The sequence below is a fragment of the Lagenorhynchus albirostris genome, chromosome 11 (genome assembly GCF_949774975.1).
Source record: "Lagenorhynchus albirostris chromosome 11, mLagAlb1.1, whole genome shotgun sequence".
NCBI classification, from domain to species: Eukaryota; Metazoa; Chordata; class Mammalia; order Artiodactyla; family Delphinidae; genus Lagenorhynchus; species Lagenorhynchus albirostris.
Genome location: NC_083105.1, coordinates 46,808,889 through 46,834,016, shown reverse-complemented (window position 1 = coordinate 46,834,016; position 25,128 = coordinate 46,808,889). Strand labels below are relative to the sequence as shown.

General features: G+C 35.7%; 1 protein-coding gene across 8 annotated transcripts in view; it reads left to right on the top strand.

Moving 5' to 3' along the window:
• The window catches only part of CNOT2 (CCR4-NOT transcription complex subunit 2), a 111,301-nt gene that overhangs the window by 43,287 nt on the left and 42,886 nt on the right, over positions 1-25,128 (top strand). For 6 of the 8 annotated variants that reach the window (XM_060165362.1, XM_060165364.1, XM_060165363.1 and 3 more), the window contains exon 3: positions 22,771-22,893. In XM_060165362.1, coding sequence (XP_060021345.1) covers positions 22,771-22,893 — 123 coding nt within the window. Of the gene's footprint in view, positions 1-12,200; positions 12,259-22,770; positions 22,894-25,128 lie in introns of all 8 variants that reach the window. The other 2 variants (XM_060165367.1, XM_060165368.1) reach the window with 1 other exon arrangement.

Genomic DNA, 25,128 nt, shown 5'->3' with positions numbered 1-25,128 from the left:
CATAGGATTTTAATTGGTTACACTACTTGGGTTGTTGTATCTTTTGATAGATTCTGCTAAATTATTTTAAGAATGTTGTGATTCTATATTGTGTGGCTTTTCAGTGTTTATAATCCAGTTTGTAAAGCGTAAGCAGAACTTTTGTATGATCACACAGTATGATTAATTTACTTTATGGAATCATATTAATAAAGAATTCCAAATTTTACACTTAAGAAAGGAATAAAAGGAGATTATATTTTATACATGAAGAGATTTCCTAATTCCTGTTCATTCTACTCTAAAAAAATGGTTTAGAGTCACACTGTTTCGGTCACATTATTTACAAATAATCCAGGTCTTTTAGCTTACCTGAAAATGCATTCTTGGTTAGGGTTCTTCTGCCTGAAAATATTTTCCCTTTTCTCTTTTCTTGTTACTTAGTGACAATTAGTGCATGTTGAAATATTCTTGGAAACACTTGTTTAAATTGCCATTGTAAAATTATTTGTAAAAACCTCTTTTGAAAAATACATGTATAGAAATATAATTTCCTGTCTGATAATTATGATGAGTATATTAAGAGCATATGGGAAATTCAAAGGAATAGTAGGTAAATTACTAATATTTATATTGGTAGCACTAAGAGTTTGTATATGCTGAGATGAAATGATCTGGATTTTTAACAATTCCATTTTGGAGGAATTTTATTTGTTGTTTTTCATGGATAAAGTAGGATTTCTTTGTAGCTGTGTTTATACTAATTAATTTATCTTTGAGGCCTTTTGTTTTTGGAGGTTACTTGATGTCTTATAGTGTTATTTAAGCATTCTGATAATAATAAGCTAATAGTCCAGAGTTTAATAAAAAGGATAAAATTTCCCCAGTTCTCCTTTCATTGTGGACTTGATTAAAGACTTAGGAACTCATTTGGGAAGGTGCATTCCCTCAGCTTTGTGCTAAAACCTAATGACTTTTAAATGGGTGTTGGTTGAAGTATTGATTTTTCTATTGGTATCTACTTTGTGTGTTTCATTTGTCACTACGAATTTAAGCCCAGTTAAAAGTTTTTTGAGTATGACTAGAGTAATTGAAGTTTATTTGCATAGACAGACTGGTATATTAGTTCAGATGAGATAATTTAATTATGTAAATGGTTTATAGTTTATTCTTTTAGAAAGATTGTCAAGCGTCTTCCAAGGAAATGTAACTCCAGTTTTTAGCTAGAATTTTCTTTTCTTTCTCTAATTTACACTAATTTATTCCAACTATGAGCATGCACAAATTTAACCATATTAATTACCAGGTTAACTTACCAGTGCCTTCTTCCCCTCTGTTATATAATGCAGACGAGCTCCTAAACATTACATATAATCTTTGCACATTCTGACCCCGCATACTTTTATTTCCATTGTCTCCTCTGTTTGCTTATTGAGTAATATAAATGGAAAAGTTTTTCCATTGAGTAATATAAAACTGCTTTTAAATCTCTATGCTATGCACTTTTACACTTCAAGCCTTTACTTGTTTGGGTTCCTCTTCATGTAATGCCTCACCTTTCTTCCATGATTCAAGAATTAGGTATCAGTACTTTCAGAAGCCATTCTGTGATGGGCTTCAGCATTCCTTCTCCTTGCTTTTGTAGCTTTTGTGCATACTTCTAGTTTAGTGTGTACCATGATACAATGTAGTTATGTTTATTTTTCCTTGTCTTGCTGTAGCCCCGTGCTGTCCAGTACCGTAGGCACTAGCCATAAGTGGTATTTAAATTCATTTAAACAAAATAAAATAATTTAATTTCTCAGTCACATCGACCACATTTCAAATGCTCAATAGTTACATGCTGTTAATGGCCACCATATTGAACAGTGCAGATATAGAACTTTTCCATTATTGCACAGAGTTGTATTAGACAGTGCTACTGTATGTTACAAGCGTCTTGAAAACTGGAGCCATATTTATTTTGGTACTGCCTGTACCTAGCATGGTTTCAGTTACATAATAGGTGTTCAAATGCATGTTGTTTCAATAAAATTAAAACAAAGAAAGAGGTGACAGGAAGAAACTGCAAAGTGTGCTGGGGAAAATGCCACTTATATATATATATATCTCCAAGATTTTTAGAATGCTACTTTGAGGTCATCACATCATATGCTAGCTAGTTCAGTGTATGTTATTTATAAACTAGATCTAATGCATCCTAGTCTGTATGTTCCTTAAGAATACCTCATTATCTAGAATACCACATTAACTTTGTGGAATGTATCCTGTCAGAGAATGATGGCAGTGATTGTATTGCTATTTCCTCCTCTCTCCCCCTGCCATTAACTATTTTATTTCCTTTCTATTAGTTTTTTTAAATTACAGAGCTATAGAATGTGAAAGTTTACCTTCACAATTTTACTTTTAACAGTTTAGTGTGTATCTTTTCTAGTGATTATATAGGTGCAAATGTGATTTGTTGTCTTTGTTTTTAACAAATATGCGTTTTTCTACAGCTTGAGTATTGTACTTAATGGAGATATTTCCATGTCCCACCCTTCCACTGCCTCCTTCCCCAGAAGTACTCTGTTGTTTGAATTTTGTTTTATTCTTTTTGTTTTTATATTTTTATTACATATATATTTCAGTATATAGGTGCATCTTTATGTATCATGTGGCAATTTTTTGAAAAGCGATTCCCTATATTCTGTTATTTGGAATACGAAAAAAAATAATGACTTTCCAGCCCACCCCAAACCGTAAACAATTTCCCAGATATTGCTAAAACACTCAACACCTATCTGACATTTCAGATATCTGACAATTCTGCGTAATGTAAAGCATTTAAAACACAAGTTTCCTAATTATTTAACAATCAGTGGTGCACATACAAATTCATCTGGTACGTGTGCTTCCATTCAGTATGCAAGAGTATTGTACAATACTGTATACAAATTACATTTTTTCTTTTGCACTGCAGTAAAAATTTAATGTAAACAAGCAATGAAGTACCCCATTTCTTTTATTATAAGTGATAACACATTATTGAAAATTTTTATCTTTCTGCTATCAGGATGTATTTTACAACTGATGGTATCTTAGAGTCATAGTTGTAACATAGTAGCTTATAACCTTTTCTTGATAGCTTCTAGTATGATTGAAAACAGCACCAGCATCAAAGCACTTGGAATCTGATATATTACGTACGTTAAAGATGCATAATAAAAAGAAAACTTAAAATGGAAAAGAATTTTTGAAAAATGAATACTTAGCAATTCAAGAGTTGTCAGAATAGGTCTAGCGCGTAGAACAGAAAGACGGAGGCTTTAGACATCCTTGCTGTTTGGCCCTGGGTTAAGGTGAGCAAGAGTGAGCTGAGGAAGGAATTTGTTCAAAAATAAGTACTTGAAATCAGTGAACTGGTTCATAGTTTACTGCTCTTGAAACTCTTGGAAACAAATGGCTGTAGCCACAGGATGAAGGAAGGGGAATAAAAAACTCAAATTGGTGACTGTTAAGTTGTCTTCACTTGCAGTTATACAATTCCTGCTAAAATGAGATCGCTTTTGTAATTGCACTTTAAATGTGATGCTTCTGCTCATGTCACGATCATATTATCAGCTGCAAAAGTTTTTTTGACTCCATGACCTAAATATTTGTTTCAAATAAATTTTGACATTTATTTGTCATTCATGGCTCATCTTTTTCTTCTTCCTCTGGCCAACCAAAAACATCAAATTAAATGAATTCCCAAGTTCCTCATTGGTTGGTTTATTACGTGATGCTAACAATGTTGGTCTTTCTTTGAATGCATTATATGTTCTGATACTTTTTTACTCATCTTCTGAAATCATCAAATGAGCTGACATTTGTTTTCCACAAAGCAGGTTTCACTAAGGTACATGGTTCTATGGCACCCTTAGTATCTTCGTAATTTTTTCACAGTGCCCCTGGGCCAACAGAAATGTTAACAGTTTTGTTAAATTAAGTAATTAGGTCTAAACCACTTATGTAGTTCAGGTGGTATCTGATATCTGACAGATATCTGATATCTGACGTGTTCCCTGAGAAGATTTAAAATATCTGGCGGCATCCTTTTGTCTTCACTGTGGTGCTCCTTTGGGAACTTAGCTCTAGGCTTTTACACGTGAAATATTGTTTTCTCTTTCAGAAATACATTTTATATTTAAATAATTTGCCCCAATCATGAATATGGAATGTGTTCATCATTAAATAGAAAGTTAAAACATTAGTGTAGATACTTCTATCAATCAGAAAATATAGAAGCAAAGTTACTATTTTTTTAATTGAAGTATAGTTGATTTACAGTGTTGTGTTAATTACTGCTGTACAGCAAAGTGATTCAGTTATACATATATATACTTTTTTAAAAATACTCTTTTCCGTTATAGTTTTATCATAGGATATTGAATATTATTCTCTGTGCTATACAGTAGGACCTTGATGTTTATTCATCCTATTGGATATATACCTATATATCAATGTGTATGTCGATATATATAAAAGCTTACATCTGCTAACCCCAACTTCCCACTCCATCCCTCCCCCAACCCCTGCCCCCTTGGTAACCACCAGTCTGTTCTCTGTGTCTGTGATTCTTTTTCATACATAGGTTCATTTGTGTCATATTTTAGATTCCACATTTAAGTGATATCATATGGTATTTGTCTTTCTCTTTCTGCCTGACTTAGTATGATGATCTCTAGTTGCATCCATGTTGCTGCAAATGGCATTATTTCAGTCTTTTTTATGGCTGAATAGTATTCCATTGCATATATGTACCACATCTTCTTTATCCATTCATCTGTTGATGGACAGATGTTTCCATGTCTTGGCTATTGTAAATAGTGCTACTATGAACATGGGGGTGCATGTATCTTCTTGAATTACAGTTTTGTCAGGGTATACACCCAGGAGTAGGATTCCTGGATCATATGGCAACTTGAGGAACCTCCATAGTGTTTTACATAGTGGCTGCACCAATTTATATTCCCACCACAGTGTGAGAGTGTTCCCTTTTCTCCACACCCTCTCCAGCATTTATTATTTGTAGACTTTTTAATGATGGCTATTCTGATTGGTGTGAGGTAGTACCTCATTGTAGTTTTGATTTGCATTACTCTAGTAATCAGCAATGATGAGTATCTTTTCATGTGCATATTGGCCATCTGTACGTCTTCTTCGGAGAAATGTCTATTTAGGTCTTCTGCCCATTTTTTGATTTGATTTTGTTGTTGTTATTGAATTGTATGAGCTGTTTGTATATTTTGGAAATTAAGCCCTTGTCGGTTGCATCATTTACAAATATTTTCTCACAGTCCCTAGGTTGTCTTTTCATTTTGTTTATGGTTTCCTTTGCTGTGCAAAAGCTTGTAAGCTTGATTAGGTCCCATTTGTTTATTTTTGCTTTTATTTCTATTGCTTTGGGAGACTGACCTAAGAAAACACTGGTGCATAGTTACCTTTTAAAATATCTCAGGCCTTACTTAGATTCTGGGATGATTGCACTGATGGTGACAGCTTAGTTTTTTGTTTTTTTAATTTTTCTGAATTCCCATATAAAAATAGAACAACTAGATAGAAAACCAAAACCCATGAAAACATTTGTAACAAAAACTGGGGATGAAATATCTCCATGAACCTCAAAATATAAGCAGGTGAAAGTCTAACAAAAGACCTAAATTTATCAGTTTTTATGCATGAGAACATAGAAGCATTGGGGTGTATGGACCTGGGCATAGAAGCACCTCAAAGTGGTGAAGAGACATTTTGAAAGTGGTAAGTGTGATTAGCCAATTTGAAATTGGGGAGGTTTTGCCCACTTTATTAGATCAGGGTTAAGGGACCTGTGGTGAGGCCTAAGGTGACTTGAGCTGCCTAGCTCTAAACTCTCAAGACTGACCCACCAGTGCTCCCTTCCAGGACCCTGTTGAGAAGTTTCTGGGAGTGGAATCAAAATTGAGCAGGATAGGGACAACAGGGACAGAGGAAAGAGAAGGAGCAGATTAAAGTGGGAGAGGGGAACAGAGACAAGAAAACCTCAGCAAACTTGCCATTGTACTTTTAGAGACTGCATGAAAACAACAGAAGGAGCTTTATGAAGTTAGAGAAGTTTTCTGAACCATGTCATAGTCTCAAATTTTATGAAAATTAAATTCACAAAAGGTCTTCTAGGAATATGTTTAGGTGTGTTTATACCAGTTTTGAGTCCCATCAAGTTCATATTGATCTGACATTTAATAATGTCAAATTTTTAATTTTTCAAATTTATTGAGGTTGTTTGAGACATATTTCCCTATTGAAATTAAAAGAAGATATTCTCAGGTCTTCTTAAAGATTTTTAATTTTGTCTTTCATGTTTAAATCCTTCTGAGATTGATTTTTGTATATGGTTTGAGGAGACCAAATTCCTTTTCTTGGCGTAAAGATAATCAATTATATTAGCATCATGTATTGATTTTGTTCTTTCTTCCTCCTAATCAGCAGTGCTCTGTTATAAATCAGTTCGTTTATATTTGTGGGTCTGTTTCTTATATCTATTTTATTACTTTGATGTGTTTGTCTCTGCCTGCACCAGTGTCCCACATTCTCAACTACTATAGCTTTGTGTTAAATCTTCGTGTCTGTCTCTCCACCTTGGTCTTTATTATTTTCTTGACTTTCTTGGCCTTTTGTTCAGTGACAGATTTAGAATTTGAAAAAAAAAAAAAGTCATTGTGTTTACAAGTGGAATTTTATTGACTTCATTTTTATTTGGGGAAGAAATGATATGTTTATGTTATTCTTCCTCTCCCTGAATTCATACACTGAGGTCTTCTGTATTTTCTCTCAATAAAGTTGTATATTTTTTAATAATGGAATTATAAATCTTTAGTCAGAGTTATACATAAGTACTTTTGTTGCTTTTTTTTGGTAAATTGTATTTTTAAAATTATATTTTATAGATGTTACTGTTATATTGACATACAGTTGACTTTTAAACTTGATTACTGTTTTTTTGGCTGCATCAGGTCTTAGTTGCGGCACACGGGGTCTTCGTTGAGGCATGCAAGATCTTCCGTTGTGGTGTGGGCTCTTTGTCGGGGGGTGCAGGCTTCTCTCTAGTTGTGGTGCGCGGGCTCCAGGGTGCACGGGGTCCAGAGTACATGGGCTCTGTAGTTTGTGGTTCGCAGGCTTTCTGGTTGAGGGGCATGAGCTCAGTAGTTGTGCTCGGGCTTAGTTGCCTCACGGCATGTGGGATCTTAGTTCCCCAACCAGGGATCAAACCCATGTCCCCTTCATTGGAACATGGATTCTTTACCACTGGACCACCAGGGAAGTCCCTAAATTTTTATTCTTATAATTTATCTGTAGGTTATTTGTGGGGTAGGTTCTTTCATGTAAATAAATATATCATCTGGAAATTCCAGTTTTGATACTTTACAATTTTTGTAACTTGCGTTTCTTTTCAGAACGCACTCATATTTCTATACAAGGTTGAGTAGAAGTGTTAGTAGTAGGAATCTTTCTCTTGTTACTTGTCTTACAAACTTTGTCACCAGTAAATATGATGTTTGATGCAGGTTTTGGGTTTTTTTGGTAGATATTCTTTATCAGGATTAAGAAATTATTCATAATGCTACCTATTTAAATATTTATATTAAATATTTATATTTAAATATTAATATTTAAATATTCTTAAATATTTTTAGCACCTTTTTTCATCTGTAAGATTGTTGACTGTGTGCCTTTTCATCTTATTTGTCACCCTTGCTTTAAATTTATTTTTTGTTTTATACTCATCAATTTATACTCTTTAAGTTATTGATATTTCCTTTTATTCCTTAGGTTTTGTTTTACTGTTCTTTAGTCTTAAGTGTTTTTAATTTTCCAAACTTATGAGGCTTTTCTAATTATCTTCATATTGCTGACTTCTCACATATTCTGCTGTAGCTAGAGAATGTGATCAGTATGATATCAATTATTTGTTTACTTACTTGAACAAAATGCATATTGACCAGTTGGCAGGTGTATTGCTCTGTTTCCATTAGATCAAGTTCGTTAATCTTGTCTATGTCTTCTATACCCACATATTTATCATTATTTTTCACATTTTTACCATTATTTTGTTTAGATTTCGACTCTAATATATCTTCTTTTATTTATTTAATCATTTTATACATGCTTATGTTTAATATGTGATAAATCCAGCAGCTGAAAGTTGCTACAGATCATTCTCATGTCTTTTGCTTCTTCTGGTTCTCACTTATGATACCTTGATTCCTTGTAGGTGTGTAAGTTACCATTTTATGTTTCTTAGAAATCTGTGTGACTTCTTTGAGGACTAGATGGAAAGACATTTTTCCCAAGGGGATTTGTGTTTGCTTCTGCCAGTGCCTAAGACACTATCAATCCAGGAGGTTGTGTTTTTTTCCTTCCTTCCCTTCTTTCTTTATAGTATCATTTTCCTTCTACTTGAAGGACTTTAAATTTTTTTAAAGCTTTTTAAGTTATGTGTAACATAGACAACATTAAAATCATTAAATTTTTATTTAAGAATTTTGCATTTTGTGATTCCTTTCACTGCCTGTCACCTTACCTTAGTTCCTCGAAAGTTTGAGTCATGATCTTCAAGATAGCCCCTTTAAAAAGAAAGTTGGGCTTCCCTGGTGGCGCAGTGGTTGAGAGTCCGCCTGCCGATGCAGGGGACACGGGTTCATGCCCCGGTCCAGGAAGATCCCACATGCCGCGGAGCGGCTGGGCCCGTGAGCCATGGCCGCTGAGCCTGCGCGTCCGGAGCCTGTGCTCCGCGACGGGAGAGGCCACAACAGTGAGAGGCCCGCGTACTGCAAAAAAATTAAAAAATAAAAATAAAAAAAAGAAAGTTTACCTAACCCACAATTGTCATGTCAATCCACAGTTCTTTTTTTTTTTTTTTTTTTTTTTGCCGTGCTGCGTGGCATGTGGGATCCCAGTTCCCCAGCCGAGGATCAAACCTGCGCCCCCCACAGTTGGAAGCATGGAGTCTTAACCACTGGACCGCCAGGGAAGTCCCAGTCCACAGTTCTTTTAGTTGAGCTTCTTTTATCTCTGCTTGAATATGGGCATACTGATGACATATACTTCAAAAATTCCCCACCTATAATCTTTAGGATCTAGTTTCTTCAAGCACTTTACTTTAGGGCCACTTTTAGGGTTAGAGTAGATGAATATACCTGGTTCTCAATTTCACATGCCCTCTAAACATAAGTTCAAGTCATATTCACCCTAAACTATCACATCCTAGAATAGGACAGGTCTTTGGTATATTCCAATACCTAAGATAAAAAAATATGATAGTGTGTGACATTTGTTTCTCCGGAGCAATTCAGTTTTTCCACAGGTAGAGAGGTAGGGTAGAGGGGTGGTTCTTAAGTCTGACTGACTGTTCTGTAAGCAGGTTAAGGAAAGAAAGCGGAGGATCCCACAGCTCAGAATGTAGGTCTTCACCTCTCAATTTTCAAGCGCATGCCTCACCCTCACCTATGCTTCGGCTAACTTCTAAAATTTGGAGTCTATCCACTTGGGTTTTTGTGGAGATTAAATCTTTAGTATCTTACTGGGGTTGCAGGGACTGGGTATTATTCTTCATGATAACTGTGATAGAGAAATATTTTCAATCTAATGAGAGTCCATAGGCCCTACCCTTCTGTGCCTCAATTTGAGGTAAAAGTATATCTTATAGGGGTTTTGTTATGATTAAGTAAGGTAATATATATAAAGTGCTTTGAGTAATACCTATCATTTGATAAACTCTCAACACATATTAGTGCTTATTTGTACCAGGCCCACTGTGTTAGGCTGCTGTAGTGGTACACTGTTCTCAAGGAGTGCATATTCCCATGGACTACAGTGCAACCCAGTGGCTCTAAGTAGTATAATTTTTCTAGTGGGATTTTTTGATAGAAAAAAAATGTGTGTTGTCTCAAACTGTTAAGTCTGAAATACTCGTGAAATAACTTTTTTTAAAAAGGTAATCTAACTTGAGAAAAAGTTTGGGAAATAGAAAAAAAAAATTTTCATCTCCAAATCCTTATTTGGTACTTCTCATGGCATGGCATTCTAACCACTGAAGGTGTCTGTTAGTCTATTGGGTATTTTGGAAGTGGTTGTCAATTTCAGTGGAAAAAGGCATAAAACAACTTTATTCATATGTTTCAGAAATGCAAAAATTAACATTAATTTTTGACATAATTCCATTAAGTTTTAAAATAATTGTTATGCTCATAAAATTTTCACATGTACTGTAAGCACCGCAGTGATGGGTTACTGTCAAATAACGCTCAAGTAACAGCATGTGTGGAGTAAGAGGAGGACACGTTCATGTTATGGGCCTACTCAGTGCCAGGCACTGTTCCAGATTCTGTGGAGACAGAAGTGAACAAAGAGACGAAATAAATAAATAAATTCTGTTCTCGTGGAGCTGATATTTTAGAGTATAGGAGGACATTAAACAAAATAAATAAAATGCATTGTGTATTATATTTTGATACATGCTATGGAGGAAAAATTAAAACAGGAAAGGGGATAGAGAGTGCATAAGGGATTGGGGAAAAGGACAGTATACTTTTAAATAGAATAAACAGTGAAGTCCTCACTAGGATGGCTCAATATATGAAGTATGGTGAGGTGAAGCCATGTAGATACCTAAAAAGAAAGCATTCTTGAATGGTACAAGAAGTACAAAGGTCTGAAGACAGGAGTATGCCTTTTGTGTTTGAGGAATGGCAAGGGGAGTGGGGCAGTCGGGCAGGAACACAATAAGAGAAGGGGGAAATGGTAGGAGATTGCAGGTAATGAAGGGTAAGTTCACTAAGGCCTGGAGGCCAGAGTAATGGTGCAGGAGCATTGTAAATGTGTTTTCTTCTTTACTCCTTTTGATTTGTGATGTTCTTTATTCTGAGCATCAAATGGGTAAAGTACATAAGGGTATAAATGTAAATATATTTAGCGTATTACATTGTAGATGCTCACTGAATAATGTTTACTGAATTAATTTATATGGCAAGATGTTTAGAAGTATTTTAAAAGTCCTGTGTTCCCTTGCTAAAGGAATACTTTTTATTTTTAATTGCTTCATATAACATAATTTAGGATTCTGATACTTCACTATATGTAATTTACTGTTTTAAAACATTTGCCACCTCCAATAATATTTGTTATTGAGTAGATGTTATCTTTAAATAACTTAAATGAGCATCTATTTTTATTAGCTTTAGTAGTCATAATAATCAGAGTCTAGTTTCCTCTGAATCAGTAATTTACTTTTTATATTATAAAGTGAGGATTCATTCTCATAAAAGTCACAGTTTAAGTCCTGTATTTAGATTTATTTCTTTAAAAGTCTATGATTTTTTTATCATCTATTTTGATTAAAGTTATTTTAGTTGAGGGGGTCCTCATTTGCTTTTATCAGAGTGGAACACTTTTAAAAAATTAGTCTCCTCCCAAGGAATATACTTTTTTTTTTGGCCATGCTGCACGGCTCGCAAGATCTTAGTTCCCTGACCAGGGATCAAACCCCGGCCCCCAGCAGAAGTGTGGAGTCCTAACCGCTGGACTTGCCAGGAAATTCCCCCAAGGAATATCCTTATACCGAAAGTTATCCCTGGGTTTTGAAAAGCTCATTGGCCCAATTTTAGGAATTTAAATATCAATACATCGAAATAGTCCAGCTGTCATTTTGCTGGCTGATGGTATTAATGTTAATGCGTATGAGAGCCTTAGATTTAATGTTGAGTGCTTAGGAGAGCAAGAAAGTATTCAAGGGGCAGATAGGCAGAGTATTTTAACATATTGTCTTGCACGTTTTTATGATGGCCAGGTGAGCCCTATCCTCATTTTCTGTGTGCAAGTTTATAGAAAGCTCTACTTGTGCGCTTCACCCCCCACCCTCTTTGTTTTGATTAGCACTTTGAATCAGTCTGAGGTGAATCTGGGGTTGGGGAATGATGAAGAGGTGAACAGGGAGTCATAATGTTGAAACTGGACATTCAGATCTTTATAGCATGATTTCCTTATTTTTCAAAGAGCGGAAGAATCCCATCGTTTATCATGTTCTGGTTGGACTCCTTTCTTATCGTTTGCTGGAGTTTGAACTTCAGAGCTATGGTGTCAACCCTGCTGTAGTATCTCAGGGGCGCTCCTAGTGCGGGGCTGGTGCCATGGCTCACCCTCCAACCTTTCCTTCTTCACTTCAGCCTCCAGCCCTGAGCTTTCCAATCCCCAGAGTAGCCAATGTTGAAAGAAATTGCACAGGTAAGTAGGTGGTGGGAAAGACCGGGGGAAAAACGGTGCTGTCATCAGTATTTTAAGGGTGGATGTTGGGCCATTTTGTCAGTGAGTCATTTTGTTAGTTTAAAAATATAGTGTTTCTTATAAATTATTTTTTTCATAAAATTATCTCATAAATTATTAAAGTCCTAGTGTTCTAAGAAATAATTTCATTTCTTATTAGTTAGATGTGAAAGAGGGAAAACCTTAAACTGAATAAACCATTAATGTTGTAATACAAAGGAAGTTTGTTAGATTTTTTTAAAACTTCATATTCTCCACAGAGTATAGCAGGACCAGAAAACTCATGTTCAGAAAAGAAGCTAAGAGAAAAGGTCAGGGAAAGTGTAAATCCATAGACTAAAAATTTTGCTACATTTAACTTGGTATCAGAAGGAGGCATATTTTAGTTTCCTTCCACTAGCTTTAGACATGCTGTTCTTCCCTTTCCCAAAGTTTCAGGCAAGTAGCTATATTTTTAAAATTTGAAAGAATAGAAACTTCAAACATCTTTTTCCTTGAAATCTAGACAGGAAGACTGGAACATTTCTACCCATCTCTAGATTTGAGGTTAACAAAGATAAGTATAGAAGCAGTGAAGGCACAATATCTGGTACAAAGTTCAGCAAACATTTGTTGAGTGAACAGCTCACCCAAATTGTGTGTGTGTGTGTGTGTGTGTGTGTGTGTGTGTGTGTGTGTGTGTGTGTGTGTGAAATGCTAACACTCCTGTCATTTTCTGCTTGTGTTCCTTGTATCCGAAATCATGATCTAACAATACAGATTTTTTTTTCTTAATGCAGAATTTTTAGAAATAGTTCTATAGCAGTGTAGCCCTGGGTCTGCACTACTTTGCTCACAAATAAATACTATCATTTTAGGTTCTTCTCAGAAAGGCTTCAAAAATTGTTTCTTGGGCTTCCCTGGTGGTGCAGTGGTTGAGAGTCCGCCTGCCGATGCTGGGGCCGCGGGTTCGTGCCCTGGTCTGGGAGGATCCCACGTGCCGTGGGGCAGCTGGGCCCGTGAGCCGTGGCCGCTGAGCCTGCGCGTCTGGAGCCTGTGCTCCGCGACGGGAGAGGCCACAGCAGCGAGGGGCCCGCGTACTGCAAAAAAAAAAAAAAATTTGTTTCTTTAGTTCTCCCAGATCTATCCCATGTAATTCTTATTCACGTTATTTCTAGATTCTTTTGCACATAACAAGACATTCAAAATTATACCCAGGAAAAATAGAATATAGCCTGTGATGGCTAACATTTCTTCAGAGAAAGTATATCAGGATTAAAGAGATTGGGGCACCAAATATTTGGCATTTCAGGTCTCAAAACAGGGCCTCAAAATACAGAATCCTCAGCAGTTTCTCTCTCCTTCCCTCTAAGTTCGAGCATTTCTTAAATTTATTGGGAGGCTTGAGAAATCCATATCCCCCAGCAAAGCAGACCATCCATCAGTTTCTTATGGATTCCCACCCTCTCTCCTCTGCATTAGGGAGTGCTCCCCACCCCCACCTCTGACACTGGCGTAAGATATTCAACCTCATTAAAAACATTTCCTTCGGGCTTCCCTGGTGGCGCAGTGGTTGAGAGTCCGCCTGCCGATGCAGGGGACACGGGTTCGTGCCCTGGTCGGGGAAGATCCCACATGCCGCGGAGCAGCTGGGCCCGTGAGCCATGGCCGCTGAGCCTGCGCATCCGGAGCCTGTGCTCTGCAATGGGAGAGGCCACAACAGTGAGAGGGCCGCGTACCGCAAAAAAAACAAAAAAAACAAAAAAAAAAAACATTTCCTTCATACTTAGAGGATTTGTTTTATATTCTAAACTTATGGGCTTTCTACTGTTATATGTTCTTCCACTTGTAATTTATAAATTTATATCTTAATATTTAAGGATAAAATATTGCTTATTTTAATTTTAGGCCCTATTGTGTGAGTTCTCAAATCTAACTTATTGGTCATAAGGCATACCATTTATAGTTGGTTTTTCAGTTAATATATGATGGTGTGCTTTTTTTACAGTTAGCACTTTTTGAGTTATTAGTGTTTTGATTTTAGGATGATGCACGTGTCTTTTAAGCTTGTATGTTAGTGGTTATAAGTTTGAATCTGTATGAGGCATATTGATACAGGCAACTTTAAGAATTTGAAAAACCACAAAATCTGTTTCTTCAAGTTGAAGCATGCACAACATATTCTCCCTAGATCAAAGTCAGACTGATCAGGAGCGCTGATAGGCCTTTTGGTAATACTCTTTAGAGGGTTTGTAGATTTGGTGGGGGCACACCCTAAGGTATGGTGTACATGGTTTTGGGAATGTCATCTCAGTAAAACAGCTTCAGGTACCAGATTTCAGTAAACAGTTTTTGGATAAGGAAGAGTGATGTGTTTTCATCGCTCTCCTGGCATGCCCTCTCTTTTTATCAAACGTGAGCTACCCTGTTTTGTGGGGGATGATATCTCTTACGAAGTATTCCTGTAACCCCTGTACAGAACTCTGTGCCAAAATATTTAACTACTCTCCAAAATAATGATTGTTGATATGTTCCTGTAAGCCCCTAGTTTCCTGCTGAATCACATTTTCAGTCAGTTTCCTTTGCATCTACCTGTTAACTGCCTTTTCAGTGTTCATTAAGCCTTTTATTGCTCATTTATCAGGCAGTCTGCATTTACTAAAACTATGAAATGAATTGCTTTTATTTCCGTATCAATTTAAGTTGATGAATTTAGAAATTATCAATTTAAAATTTATCTAAATCTTCACTTTTTTTAGATCCATCCTAAGTAGATTAGTAAACTATTCATTATACATTTATTTATATTATATCAAGCCACAGTATTCTAGAACTAGTAGGACTTCGAGTAGTATGTTTTTTAATAGGAGGAAAGATCATTCTTTTCCTAAAGACTTCCAGATATTAAATTCTTTGTTCTTTGAGGAGCTAGATTTTTTTCTAATGTAAGTGCCTTTCTCTTCTTTATTTAATCCCATTTCTTTTCTTTTCTTTCTTTTTTTTTTTTTTTTTAGTGTTTTCCGGAACGAAATAAAATTAGGATTATTTATAAGTTGTGAAGTAGGATTGGTAGCTCAGAATTCTATTACCAAAAAATACCACTAAAACAAATTCCTTGGGTTATAAATATTTCTAGGTGGTAGTATATCATATTTGATATAGGTGTACAGTATTCTAGTTCCATAGATTTTGGGCAGTGTCTCAGTGGATTTGACCTATCAGCTTTTCCCTCTAAAAGCCAGTAATAAAGATAACCAGATTATCTTCAGATATTATGGCTTCTCATGATTGGTTTCAATTTTGATTGACTACATCTTGATAAAGGCAGATAAATGTTAATGGAAATTGACTGTGATTTTTATTAATTTTCTGCCTGCTTTATAAACAACAGAGAACTTGTGTGTATTTGTATGGGTGTGAAGTGTTTGCTGATAGTGAATATGAAATTGGGAGGGAAAAGTAAGAAGTCAGATTTTGTATTCAGCAATCAGAGTGAAATAGTAAAATCTCCATTAGGGAAACAGTAGCAAAAGAGCAGTCCTGTCACCCCCAACCCCCACCTACATTTGGTTCTCTTTACCCTTTATAATACAGGTGGATGCATACTCTGTTGCTAAAGATGAAAAGTTGCTGGCTATAGAGAAGTCTTCGTACTTCAGTGTTGTGAAAGAGTTGATTTTATGATGGGACACGTGTATCAGCATGTTAACAGTAAAAACTCCTGGCTACTTTAGAAATAGAATCACAAGAAAAAGTTGCCATCAGGGATTTGGTCTTGTTTTAACCCAATTGGTAAACATATTCTACTCGTTTAATGCTACAGTGTCTATTTCAGTAGCTTATAATAAAAATTTAGAGTTTTGTAATAACCATTCTAATTCCTTGAATGATTAAATTATGTTCACTGTGTTTTGAAAGTAAAAATATTAGTTAATTTGGAATATGGAAATAGTAATTACTTTTTAATTGATGTGGTGGTGGTGTTCTTTCTTTTAAGCATAATTTTTTTCTAAAATTAATGTTGCTTTCTCTAAAATAGATATGATCAGTCTGGTAGAGACTAGCTTTTGTTTCACATACCTCTGTCCAGGCAGTTCATTCTCATTCTTCCGCTAAAGAGATCTTTTTTTGACATGCACAAATATTTGATGTGGCACCCTCTGCTTACCATTGTTTACTGCAAAGTAAGCCCCGCACCCCTTTTTGCCCTTTACTGCTTCTCCCGTCATGAAGCTTACAATTTGGGGAGAATACAAACATTAAACTATTAGTTGTATCTCTGAGAGTCAGTGTACTATCGTGGTTAAAAGCGGGGACTCTAACAGATTGTCTGGGATCATATCCCATCTCTGTCAATTATCAGATGTGGAATCTTGGGCACATCAGATATGTGACCTTGGGCAAGTTACCCAACTTCTCCAGTTCTCAGTTTTCTCATCTAAAAATGAAGACTAAATAAGTAAATACATGAGGATTACATACATGTTTATATAGTTATTACTAAGTAAATTATGAAGATTATGTAAATACATTTTGAAACATTTGGAGTATATTGCCTGGCATAGTAAGTGGTCAATAAAGTTATTTCTTATTATTGTATAATTATAGTTATGATAAAGTATTTTCAATGACTGCAAGCCAGGGGTCCTGATTCAGTATGAAAGTTTCAAAGAGTGGGAGAAAGAGCATTCTAAGTATAGGTATCAGCCTATGCAAAGGTCTGGAGGCGGAAGAGAACTTGTGTTTGAGTAACTGAAGGTGTGGCAGTAGTTTAGTGGTGGCAGGGGACCTGTGGAGACAGTTAAGGTCAGAGAGGTTACATAGGGCCTTAATAAGCCTTATTACTGATTTGGAAAGCTGTTGAGGCATTTCAATCAGCAGGGCCATGACTGTTAAATTTTTATTTTAAAAATTTACTTGGCTGATGTGGGAGAGTAAATTTGAGGGGAATGAGAATGGATTAATAAAGACCTGATTGAAGGATATTGGAAATGCTTGTTCTCAGAAATGACAGAGATGGAAAGATATGGATGATTTCAATAAATATTTAGAGTTAATCTGCTCAGCTTGAGTTTTAATTGTTGAAGATGTCAGGGGTTACAGATGGCATTTTCCAGAGATTATCATGTACAGGAACAACTGTGAATAACCCAAACTAAGCTGAGGCATAAGGTTGTTGTTGGATTTTGAGATAATTACTGCTGCAAAATTATGTTAAGGTCGTGATCTCAGGAATATTGGTCTGCATCCTTTAGGGGAAATTAACAAGAGATACGAGAGTAGGAAAGTGACAAAGTCATTGTAGTGGTTATGAATATGACATCATAGTAAAGTGTTAGTTGAAGGAAGTCTTCACCTAGATTTTTGTACCTGGCTTTCCCGTCTATATCCTTGCCCTATTAACCTGGCATTGAAATTTAGCCTATTTTTCCTTACCACCTATCATTGTCCTTCCAGACATCCTCCTTGTTGGCTGTATTAAAAGTTTTGTGTTTCTGGGCTTTCTCTCACTTCCGAGAACTTATGCCTGCTGTTTCTTATGCCAAAGTTTGCTTCATCTCCCACCCTACACTCTTCTCCTTTTTTTTAAATAAAAATTTTTTTAACAAATTTAAATATTTGTTCAAATATTACTTTATAAGACCTTTCAGTTGTTTCCCTCAGATAGAGTTAGATATTCCCTTATTTGTGTTCCCAAAACACCTGTACAGATTTTCATACTGTAATTGTTTATTTACAGGTGTTTCTCCTAACTAGGCTGTGAGCTTGTTCAAGACTTGGGGCTGTTACTCAGCTTTTGTGTTCATTAGCACAGTTTTTGGCATAATTCATACAGGAAACCCTCAGCATGTTCACTGAAATGTGAAGGGAGATCAGTCAAAGGGCTAAAAAAAATCTAGTCCATAGCTTAAACTAAGAAGGTGATAGGTAGAATGGCAAAAAACAAATGTGAAAGCCACTGTGAAGAAAGGTTAGAATGTGATGATAATGCAGAACAGAACAGGAGAAAGTAACTCGGAAAGTCAGTTTTAAATATTACTGATTTCGTTTATTAAAATGCACTTCTCATACAGAAATGTCTAGCAGCACTTTAAAATATGCTGCTGGAACTTTAAGACTGGAGATAGATTTCAAAATCAAACTATATTTGTTTGCTATCAGGAAAAGGACACTCTGCCATGGGATGTGTTTCTGTTCCCTGGGAATAGGATTCCGTGCCTGGGCCAGCATGCCAGCATGATAGACAATAAATGATTTTAGAGTAAGTTCCTCTCCAGAGGTCTTGCTGAAGGAAAATTGTGCAAGATTATATACCGCCCATCCTGCCTTGGATATGATCTATTTTTCACCCTTTCCTATCTGTCTACCTATCTATATACTTATTTATCTATCTAAATTTATTTTTGAAGTTTCACTTGTAAAGTGTCCTACTTTGTTTCTGTGACCATTTAAAAAGCTCCAGGCCTTGCCTCTTATTCTTTCCCTTTTGTAATTACCGTTCATCCCACCTGGATCAGGGACCACTTTACCCATCTTTGAAGTTGTTGGTTAAGATTATCTCAAGTTTGAGGTTTTATGAATTCTCTGTGAGTATTCTGAGTTACTGCATTTGGCTTTGAAATATTATATTTATATATTAAGAATGTTAGACCTTAGGAACTCATAGCTAGTCCTAATTAAGTAATGAAGGTGTTTACTGGGAACAGCCAGCCAACTTAGTGCTTCCATTCTGCTTGTCAGTTTAATTCCTCTCTACTACATTTTGAGGCCAACTCTTTTTTGGGGGGCGGGGGGGGGTTGTCAGGCTAGTAGAAAGAATTAGTGTAAGCTAACATGTGTGTGTGTGTGTGTGTATCCTGATTAGTTCTTATGGAATCAAAGCAAATGTAAAATGTCTTAGTTACATGTTTTAGATCTGTATTCAAAAAAGACTTAAGAAACATTGCTTTTGGTACAACATATTTCATGTATTTTTCTTGATGAAATCTCAGTTTTTACTTCTCCTTTGTTAAAACATGTGATACGAGAGTTGAGAGAGAAGGTGGTCAGTTAACAGAATTGATGTAAGCCCTTTATATGTTTGCTTGAAGAAAGCTGACAAATTGTATATACCAAATATCTGAACAAATTTTATATGTAATGTAGAATGAAGTATGATTTTGTTTTTAAATTAGTATTTTAAATTTCTATTTATCAAATTGACTTTAATATATGTGATATAACCAGTAATTTTAATATATTTCAGTACAGTGTTGACATATCCCCTACCACTACCACTGTAGTCTGAGCCACCATCTTCTCTCACCAACCTGTTTCCCTGCTTCCACTCTTGTCCCCTCTTTTGTCCATTCCTTACAGAGTAGCTACACTCATATTAAATATATACATAAATAAAATATGCCAAATTATGTCACTTAAACTGCCCACAGATCCTCTCTCTCTCTCTCTCTCTCTCTTTTTTTTTTTTTTTTTTTTTTTTTTTTGACTGCATCGTGCAGCTTGTGGGATCTTAGTTCCCCGACCAGGTGTTGAACCTGGGCCCATGGCAGTGAAAGCACCGAGTCCTAACCACTGGACCACCAGGGAATTCCCCCAAATCCTCTCTTGACTTCTCATTTCACATAGAATAAAATCCAGAGTTCCCCAGGCCTGCAAGACACATGATCTGCTCACACTAGTATCTCTGACTTCAGTTCCTACCATCTTCCACTGAATTCATTCTGTTTGAGCCGCACCACTGAGGACCTTGTTCACTTTTGCACTGACTGCTCTTCCTGTCTTTAGCTAGTTAGTTCCTTTACTTCTCTGCTTCATTGTTACTTTCCTAGTTTCACCCTTCCTGGCTAGTCTAAAATACTTTTCTACTCCATTCCATCATTCTATATGGAATACAGGACACACCCTTTAAAATTAAATAAAACTATCTTTTTTTTTTTTTGACTGAGTTGGGTCTTTGTTGCTGTGCGCTGGCTTTCTCTAGCTGCGGCGAGCGGGGGCTACTCTTCCTTGTGGTGTGTGGGCTTCTCATTTCAGTGGCTTCTCTTGTTGCAGAGCATGGGCTCTAGGCGCACGGGCTGTAGGCATGTGGGCTCAGTAGTTGTGGCTCGCGGGCTCTAGAACGCAGTCTCAGTAGTTGTGGCACAGGGTTTAGTTGCTCCACGGCATGTGGGATCTTCCCGGACCAGGGCTCAAACCCGTGTCCCCTGCATTGGCAGGTGGATTCTTAACCACTGCGCCACCAGAGAAGCCCAAAATTAGCTTTTTTGTAAAACTTACTATGTTGTCCTCCTTTTTCTTTCTCATTTTGCCATGGATCAGAGAATTCTTTGTTTCATACCAGTACCCATCCCTGGGACTGGGGCTTGCATTTGAAGGCAGAGTATTACACTCTTACCTCCTTTTTTTTTTTTTTTTTTTTGCTGAAGTCATGTAAAAATAATTAGTATTTTCAGTGTTGTGTAATTTGTGTCGAAGCACACAAAACAAAAATGAAATTCTACATGTTTGTGTTTTCTCTCCCTCCCTCTGGCACACACACAGTGAGTCTGGGAAAATTTGGTATTGATGAAAGAGAACATTTCTGTTTTCCTCTGTCTGAGGCATTTCACGTGTTTAGTTTTGCTTTCAAAACAGTAAAACCTCTTTGCACAATATTAGAATTAAGTTTTTTTATTCAGTACAATTAATTTCAACTTTAGGATTCTAAGAGTCTGTAATTGGTTTTGATGATGAATGTTACATCACAATTGTTAAGAGTTCACTTTGCATCCATTTGACTTAACTTATGTACGTAAAATTTGATGAGAGATATCTTGGTACGCTCCTGAAATTTTAGTGAATTCTGCAAGTTTCATGCCATTTTCCTGTGTTTATCCTTTTTTAGAATTAGAGCTCAGTAGTAATTGTCCTTTAAAGAGAATTAAATGTATCCTTAACTTTTACAAAACAAACCTTTAAAATCTCATGTGTAAAGAGTCTTAATTTGCAGACTCTAAAGTGCTTTTTTCCACTGCTACTTTTCTGAAATAAAACTCACTAAAAAACCTCTCTTTCCTATTAGGGACTACTTAGGGGGGGTTAGAGGCTAGGCATGAGGGATCCTACCTAGTCCCTAAAATTACATTCAGAGTTATAGAAGCCCTTGCCTGAGATTCACCAGGGAGTCCACTGCCCAAAGAAGATAAAGTATGTTCTAACAAATTAATAGATCCTTGAAAATATCTTTCTGTATTTCACACCTAAAGAGATATATAGCCTAAAAACATACAGCAAAGCCGTGGTTAAGTTGTCTTCAGACTGGTATTCATATTTAACTGAATAGCTTTTTCTCAGACTTCAACAGGAAGAATACTTAAATATTTGAGTTTCTTACAGATTTAACAAGGAACTTAAAATATAAAGCAATTATTAAGTAACATGGGTGTTTTCAACAAACTTGCACATCAAATATAGCCTTAAAATCTGCAGTATACCAATTTACCATGTCTACTGATTAACAGCAGTAACTACAGTGTTTCATTTTGAAATGAGAAGTAAAAGAAAGTTCCTTTTTTCTTACAGTGGAAGAAAATACCCTTATTCATAATGAGTGTACCAGACAGATGTCAAATTTGATGAGTTTTTCCCCATTTTTTTGTGAAAAAATATAGTCACTGTGTATTCTAGTCTTTACAAGGCTATCATGACATTTCAGTTTACTTTGAACTACAGAGTACTATTAGGGATAAGACACATTGACCTTAATTAAATAACCTGTCAATTGATAGTTTTGGAAGCTTTATACAGGTCACCTTATGGAAAAAAATAAAATAAAATAAAAATAAGCACAGATTTAGTAATTATCTTGATGAGGGCTCAAAATTACTAGTGTTGGATATGGTAAAGACTTAAAAAGCAGAAGAGTAAGCAGGTTATGTAGTAGAGATCATAAATTTATACCAGGATGATGAGTGAAAAAATTATCCTACTATTACATGAGTGAGAGCTTGTGGCTTGAGATAAGATTTCCAGTGTGCCATTATACATGGACCCAAAAAGTGCTATATCTCAGTAAACTTAGATTGTAAGTGAAGATGATATGCTCTGGAAAACATAATTTAAAAAGTAGGTATAACAATGACAAAGACACTAATGTTGAAGATGCATGTGAAAATTTTGAATAATTTAAACCCAAACTTAATTTTTAAAAAATCTTTGTATGGGAAAATTATATTGGGTTGCCAATTTTCAAGAATAAGTAATATTTTTTCTTTTAAAATAATTGGAATCATTGCATGTGACAGACTTTAAGTTTCTCCTCTTGATTTCAGGGCCTGAAAGTAAACATTTTCTACTACATTGTTATGACTTTCTCACCTGTATCATTAATTCTTAGTTGATCTGTTTCTTTATCTTAGCAATGCTCCCTTCATTTTATGTTTTCCACATAGGAGTAAGGTAAAGCCTGACATTTTCCAAAACATTATTCTTGATAAAAGTAATATTTTTGTTTAGGTGACAAACAGCATGTTTGGTGCTTCAAGAAAGAAGTTTGTAGAGGGGGTCGACAGTGACTACCATGACGAAAACATGTACTACAGCCAGTCTTCTATGTTTCCACATCGGTCAGAAAAAGATGTAAGTTAACCCGTTAAGCTGTGTTTACTCAATAGTATATGTCTGTCTCTTTCTGATTCCTGAAAAGCAGTATATGAACTGTAGAGTACCACCTTTGGTTGAGTGACTGTGTTTTAGGCATAGTGCTAGGCCCTGGGGATACAAAGATGATGAGCTTTCTTAAATTCTTATTGGAGACAAAATACTGTATGATTCTCAAGTTGAGATATGGTAATACTGTGGTAGGAAGTACTCAAAAGACATGGGGTAAACAAGGTATTACTTCTAGAACATCGATTGTTTTTTTAATTTGTGAAATAACTTGTTTTTATATTAAAACAATACTTTTATAAAGAGCAGAAAGCTAATTTGTACAGATTTAAAGATATAATGTCAGGCTGCAATGAAACCTTTCCTTTGCTTTCTGATATTCTGGTTATAATCCTAGACCTCAGATAGGCAGACCATCTCTCCTCTGTTAGCTATAGGTATGCTACAACAGAAAAGTTTTGAAGAACTGTATTCAGAAACATGGAAGATGATATATTATAGAAGTATGAGTTAAATGCTTTGGAAGGTTAGTAGTTCAGTAATCCCTTTTGGAATGAAAGGATTTAGAGCACAGCCAAGTCATAATTAGCAAATAGATAAAATATTTTAAAATAAATTCCATTGTTGTTTTCAAATTCTGGTAAGCTACTTTAAATTATACGCTATATACTGTAGTCAAACCAGTTGCATTCTTGTACTTTGTACCTGCCCAACTTTTTTTCCTCTTTCAAACTTTTATAAATTTGCTATTCCTAATTTCCCTGTCTATACAGCAATTTACTCTAGATATTAATCGAATGAGATTCTTTCTGATGTTTTAAAACACTTTTAAAATTCTAAGTTTTGTAACAAATGCCATCATTTTTCATTAAAGTTGATCAGTAGTAAATTACTTCCTGTGTCTTAGAATTTCACACATAGGCTTACTCAAGGTTTAAGTTAGAATTTTGGTGGGGTTTTGCTTTGTTTTGTTTTCCTGTTTTGGTGTTATTCCCCCCTTCCCCCCCCCCCCCCCCGGTACGCGGGCCCCTCACTGCTGTGGCCTCGCCCGTCGCGGAGCACAGGCTCCGGACGCGGGGGCCCAGCCGCTCCGCAGCACGCCGGGATCCTCCCGGACCGGGGCACAAACCCGTGCCCCCTGCATCGCCAGGCAGACTCCCAACTACTGCACCACCAGGGAAGCCCTCCCCTTTATTTTTATTTGAAAATTGTGTCATTTTGGCAACAAACTATCAAGTGCATTATTAGGACTCTTGTCAAATTTTGTGTTTGGTGGCTTTCTTGTGCAGTTGAATAGCTGACAGAATAATGTCATCTAATTAATTTTCTGTTATCTTACTGCCTTTCTAGCTATTTGCTATTTGATGTAAATTATAACTGAATTATTTTTTACATAAATTTCTAAGTTTAAGATTTGATGTTATAGTTTAATAATTTGGGATGTCTTTCCGGTAGCATCACTGCAGAAACTAATCTGCATGTGTGTTACTGTGATTGTACAGTGCAAGTTAAGATTGATGCAAAAATGGTAGTGGAATATTACTTATTGATGAGAAGCATTCATTCTTATCAGGAAGATATAAAGCTTTCAAACTGAAATTCTTTAAAAAGTATGTGCAGAGAATGAATGACAGAGATGTCTGTCTTCTAGGGAACAGAAATACTGTATTATTATATGTTAGAATTTTTTAGTCAGAATTATTACATACACTCATATACATATGTTGGTTACTATTCCAGATTAATTGTCACAGAAATAACAGAATGATTTGCTTCACAAAACTTTTTTTTTAAATTAATTAATAAAGTAGTAAGACATGGAGATTAAAACAGGACAGATATAGGTTTGGATCTTGGCTTTGCCTATTAGCAAGAACTTCTCCAAGCCTCAGTTTTTTCATCTGAAAATGGGAATAATAATATAGTAGCTACTTATAAATTTCTGTGTTGCTGATACTTTTTTCATTACAAAATAGTAAGGGGTATTGCACAAATTTTAGAAAATATGCGTGGGGTCGGGGAGGGGAAAAATTACCAATAATGCTAGTCGGGAATAATTTACGGCTAAAATTTTGATTCTATATTTCACATATTTTTATTTAAAAATATATTAGTAGTTAAATCTCTGGGCCATATTGACATGTCTTTCACTAGAAAGTTTGCACCAATTTTTACTCTCATCAGCACTCTCTGTGCCCTTGAGAA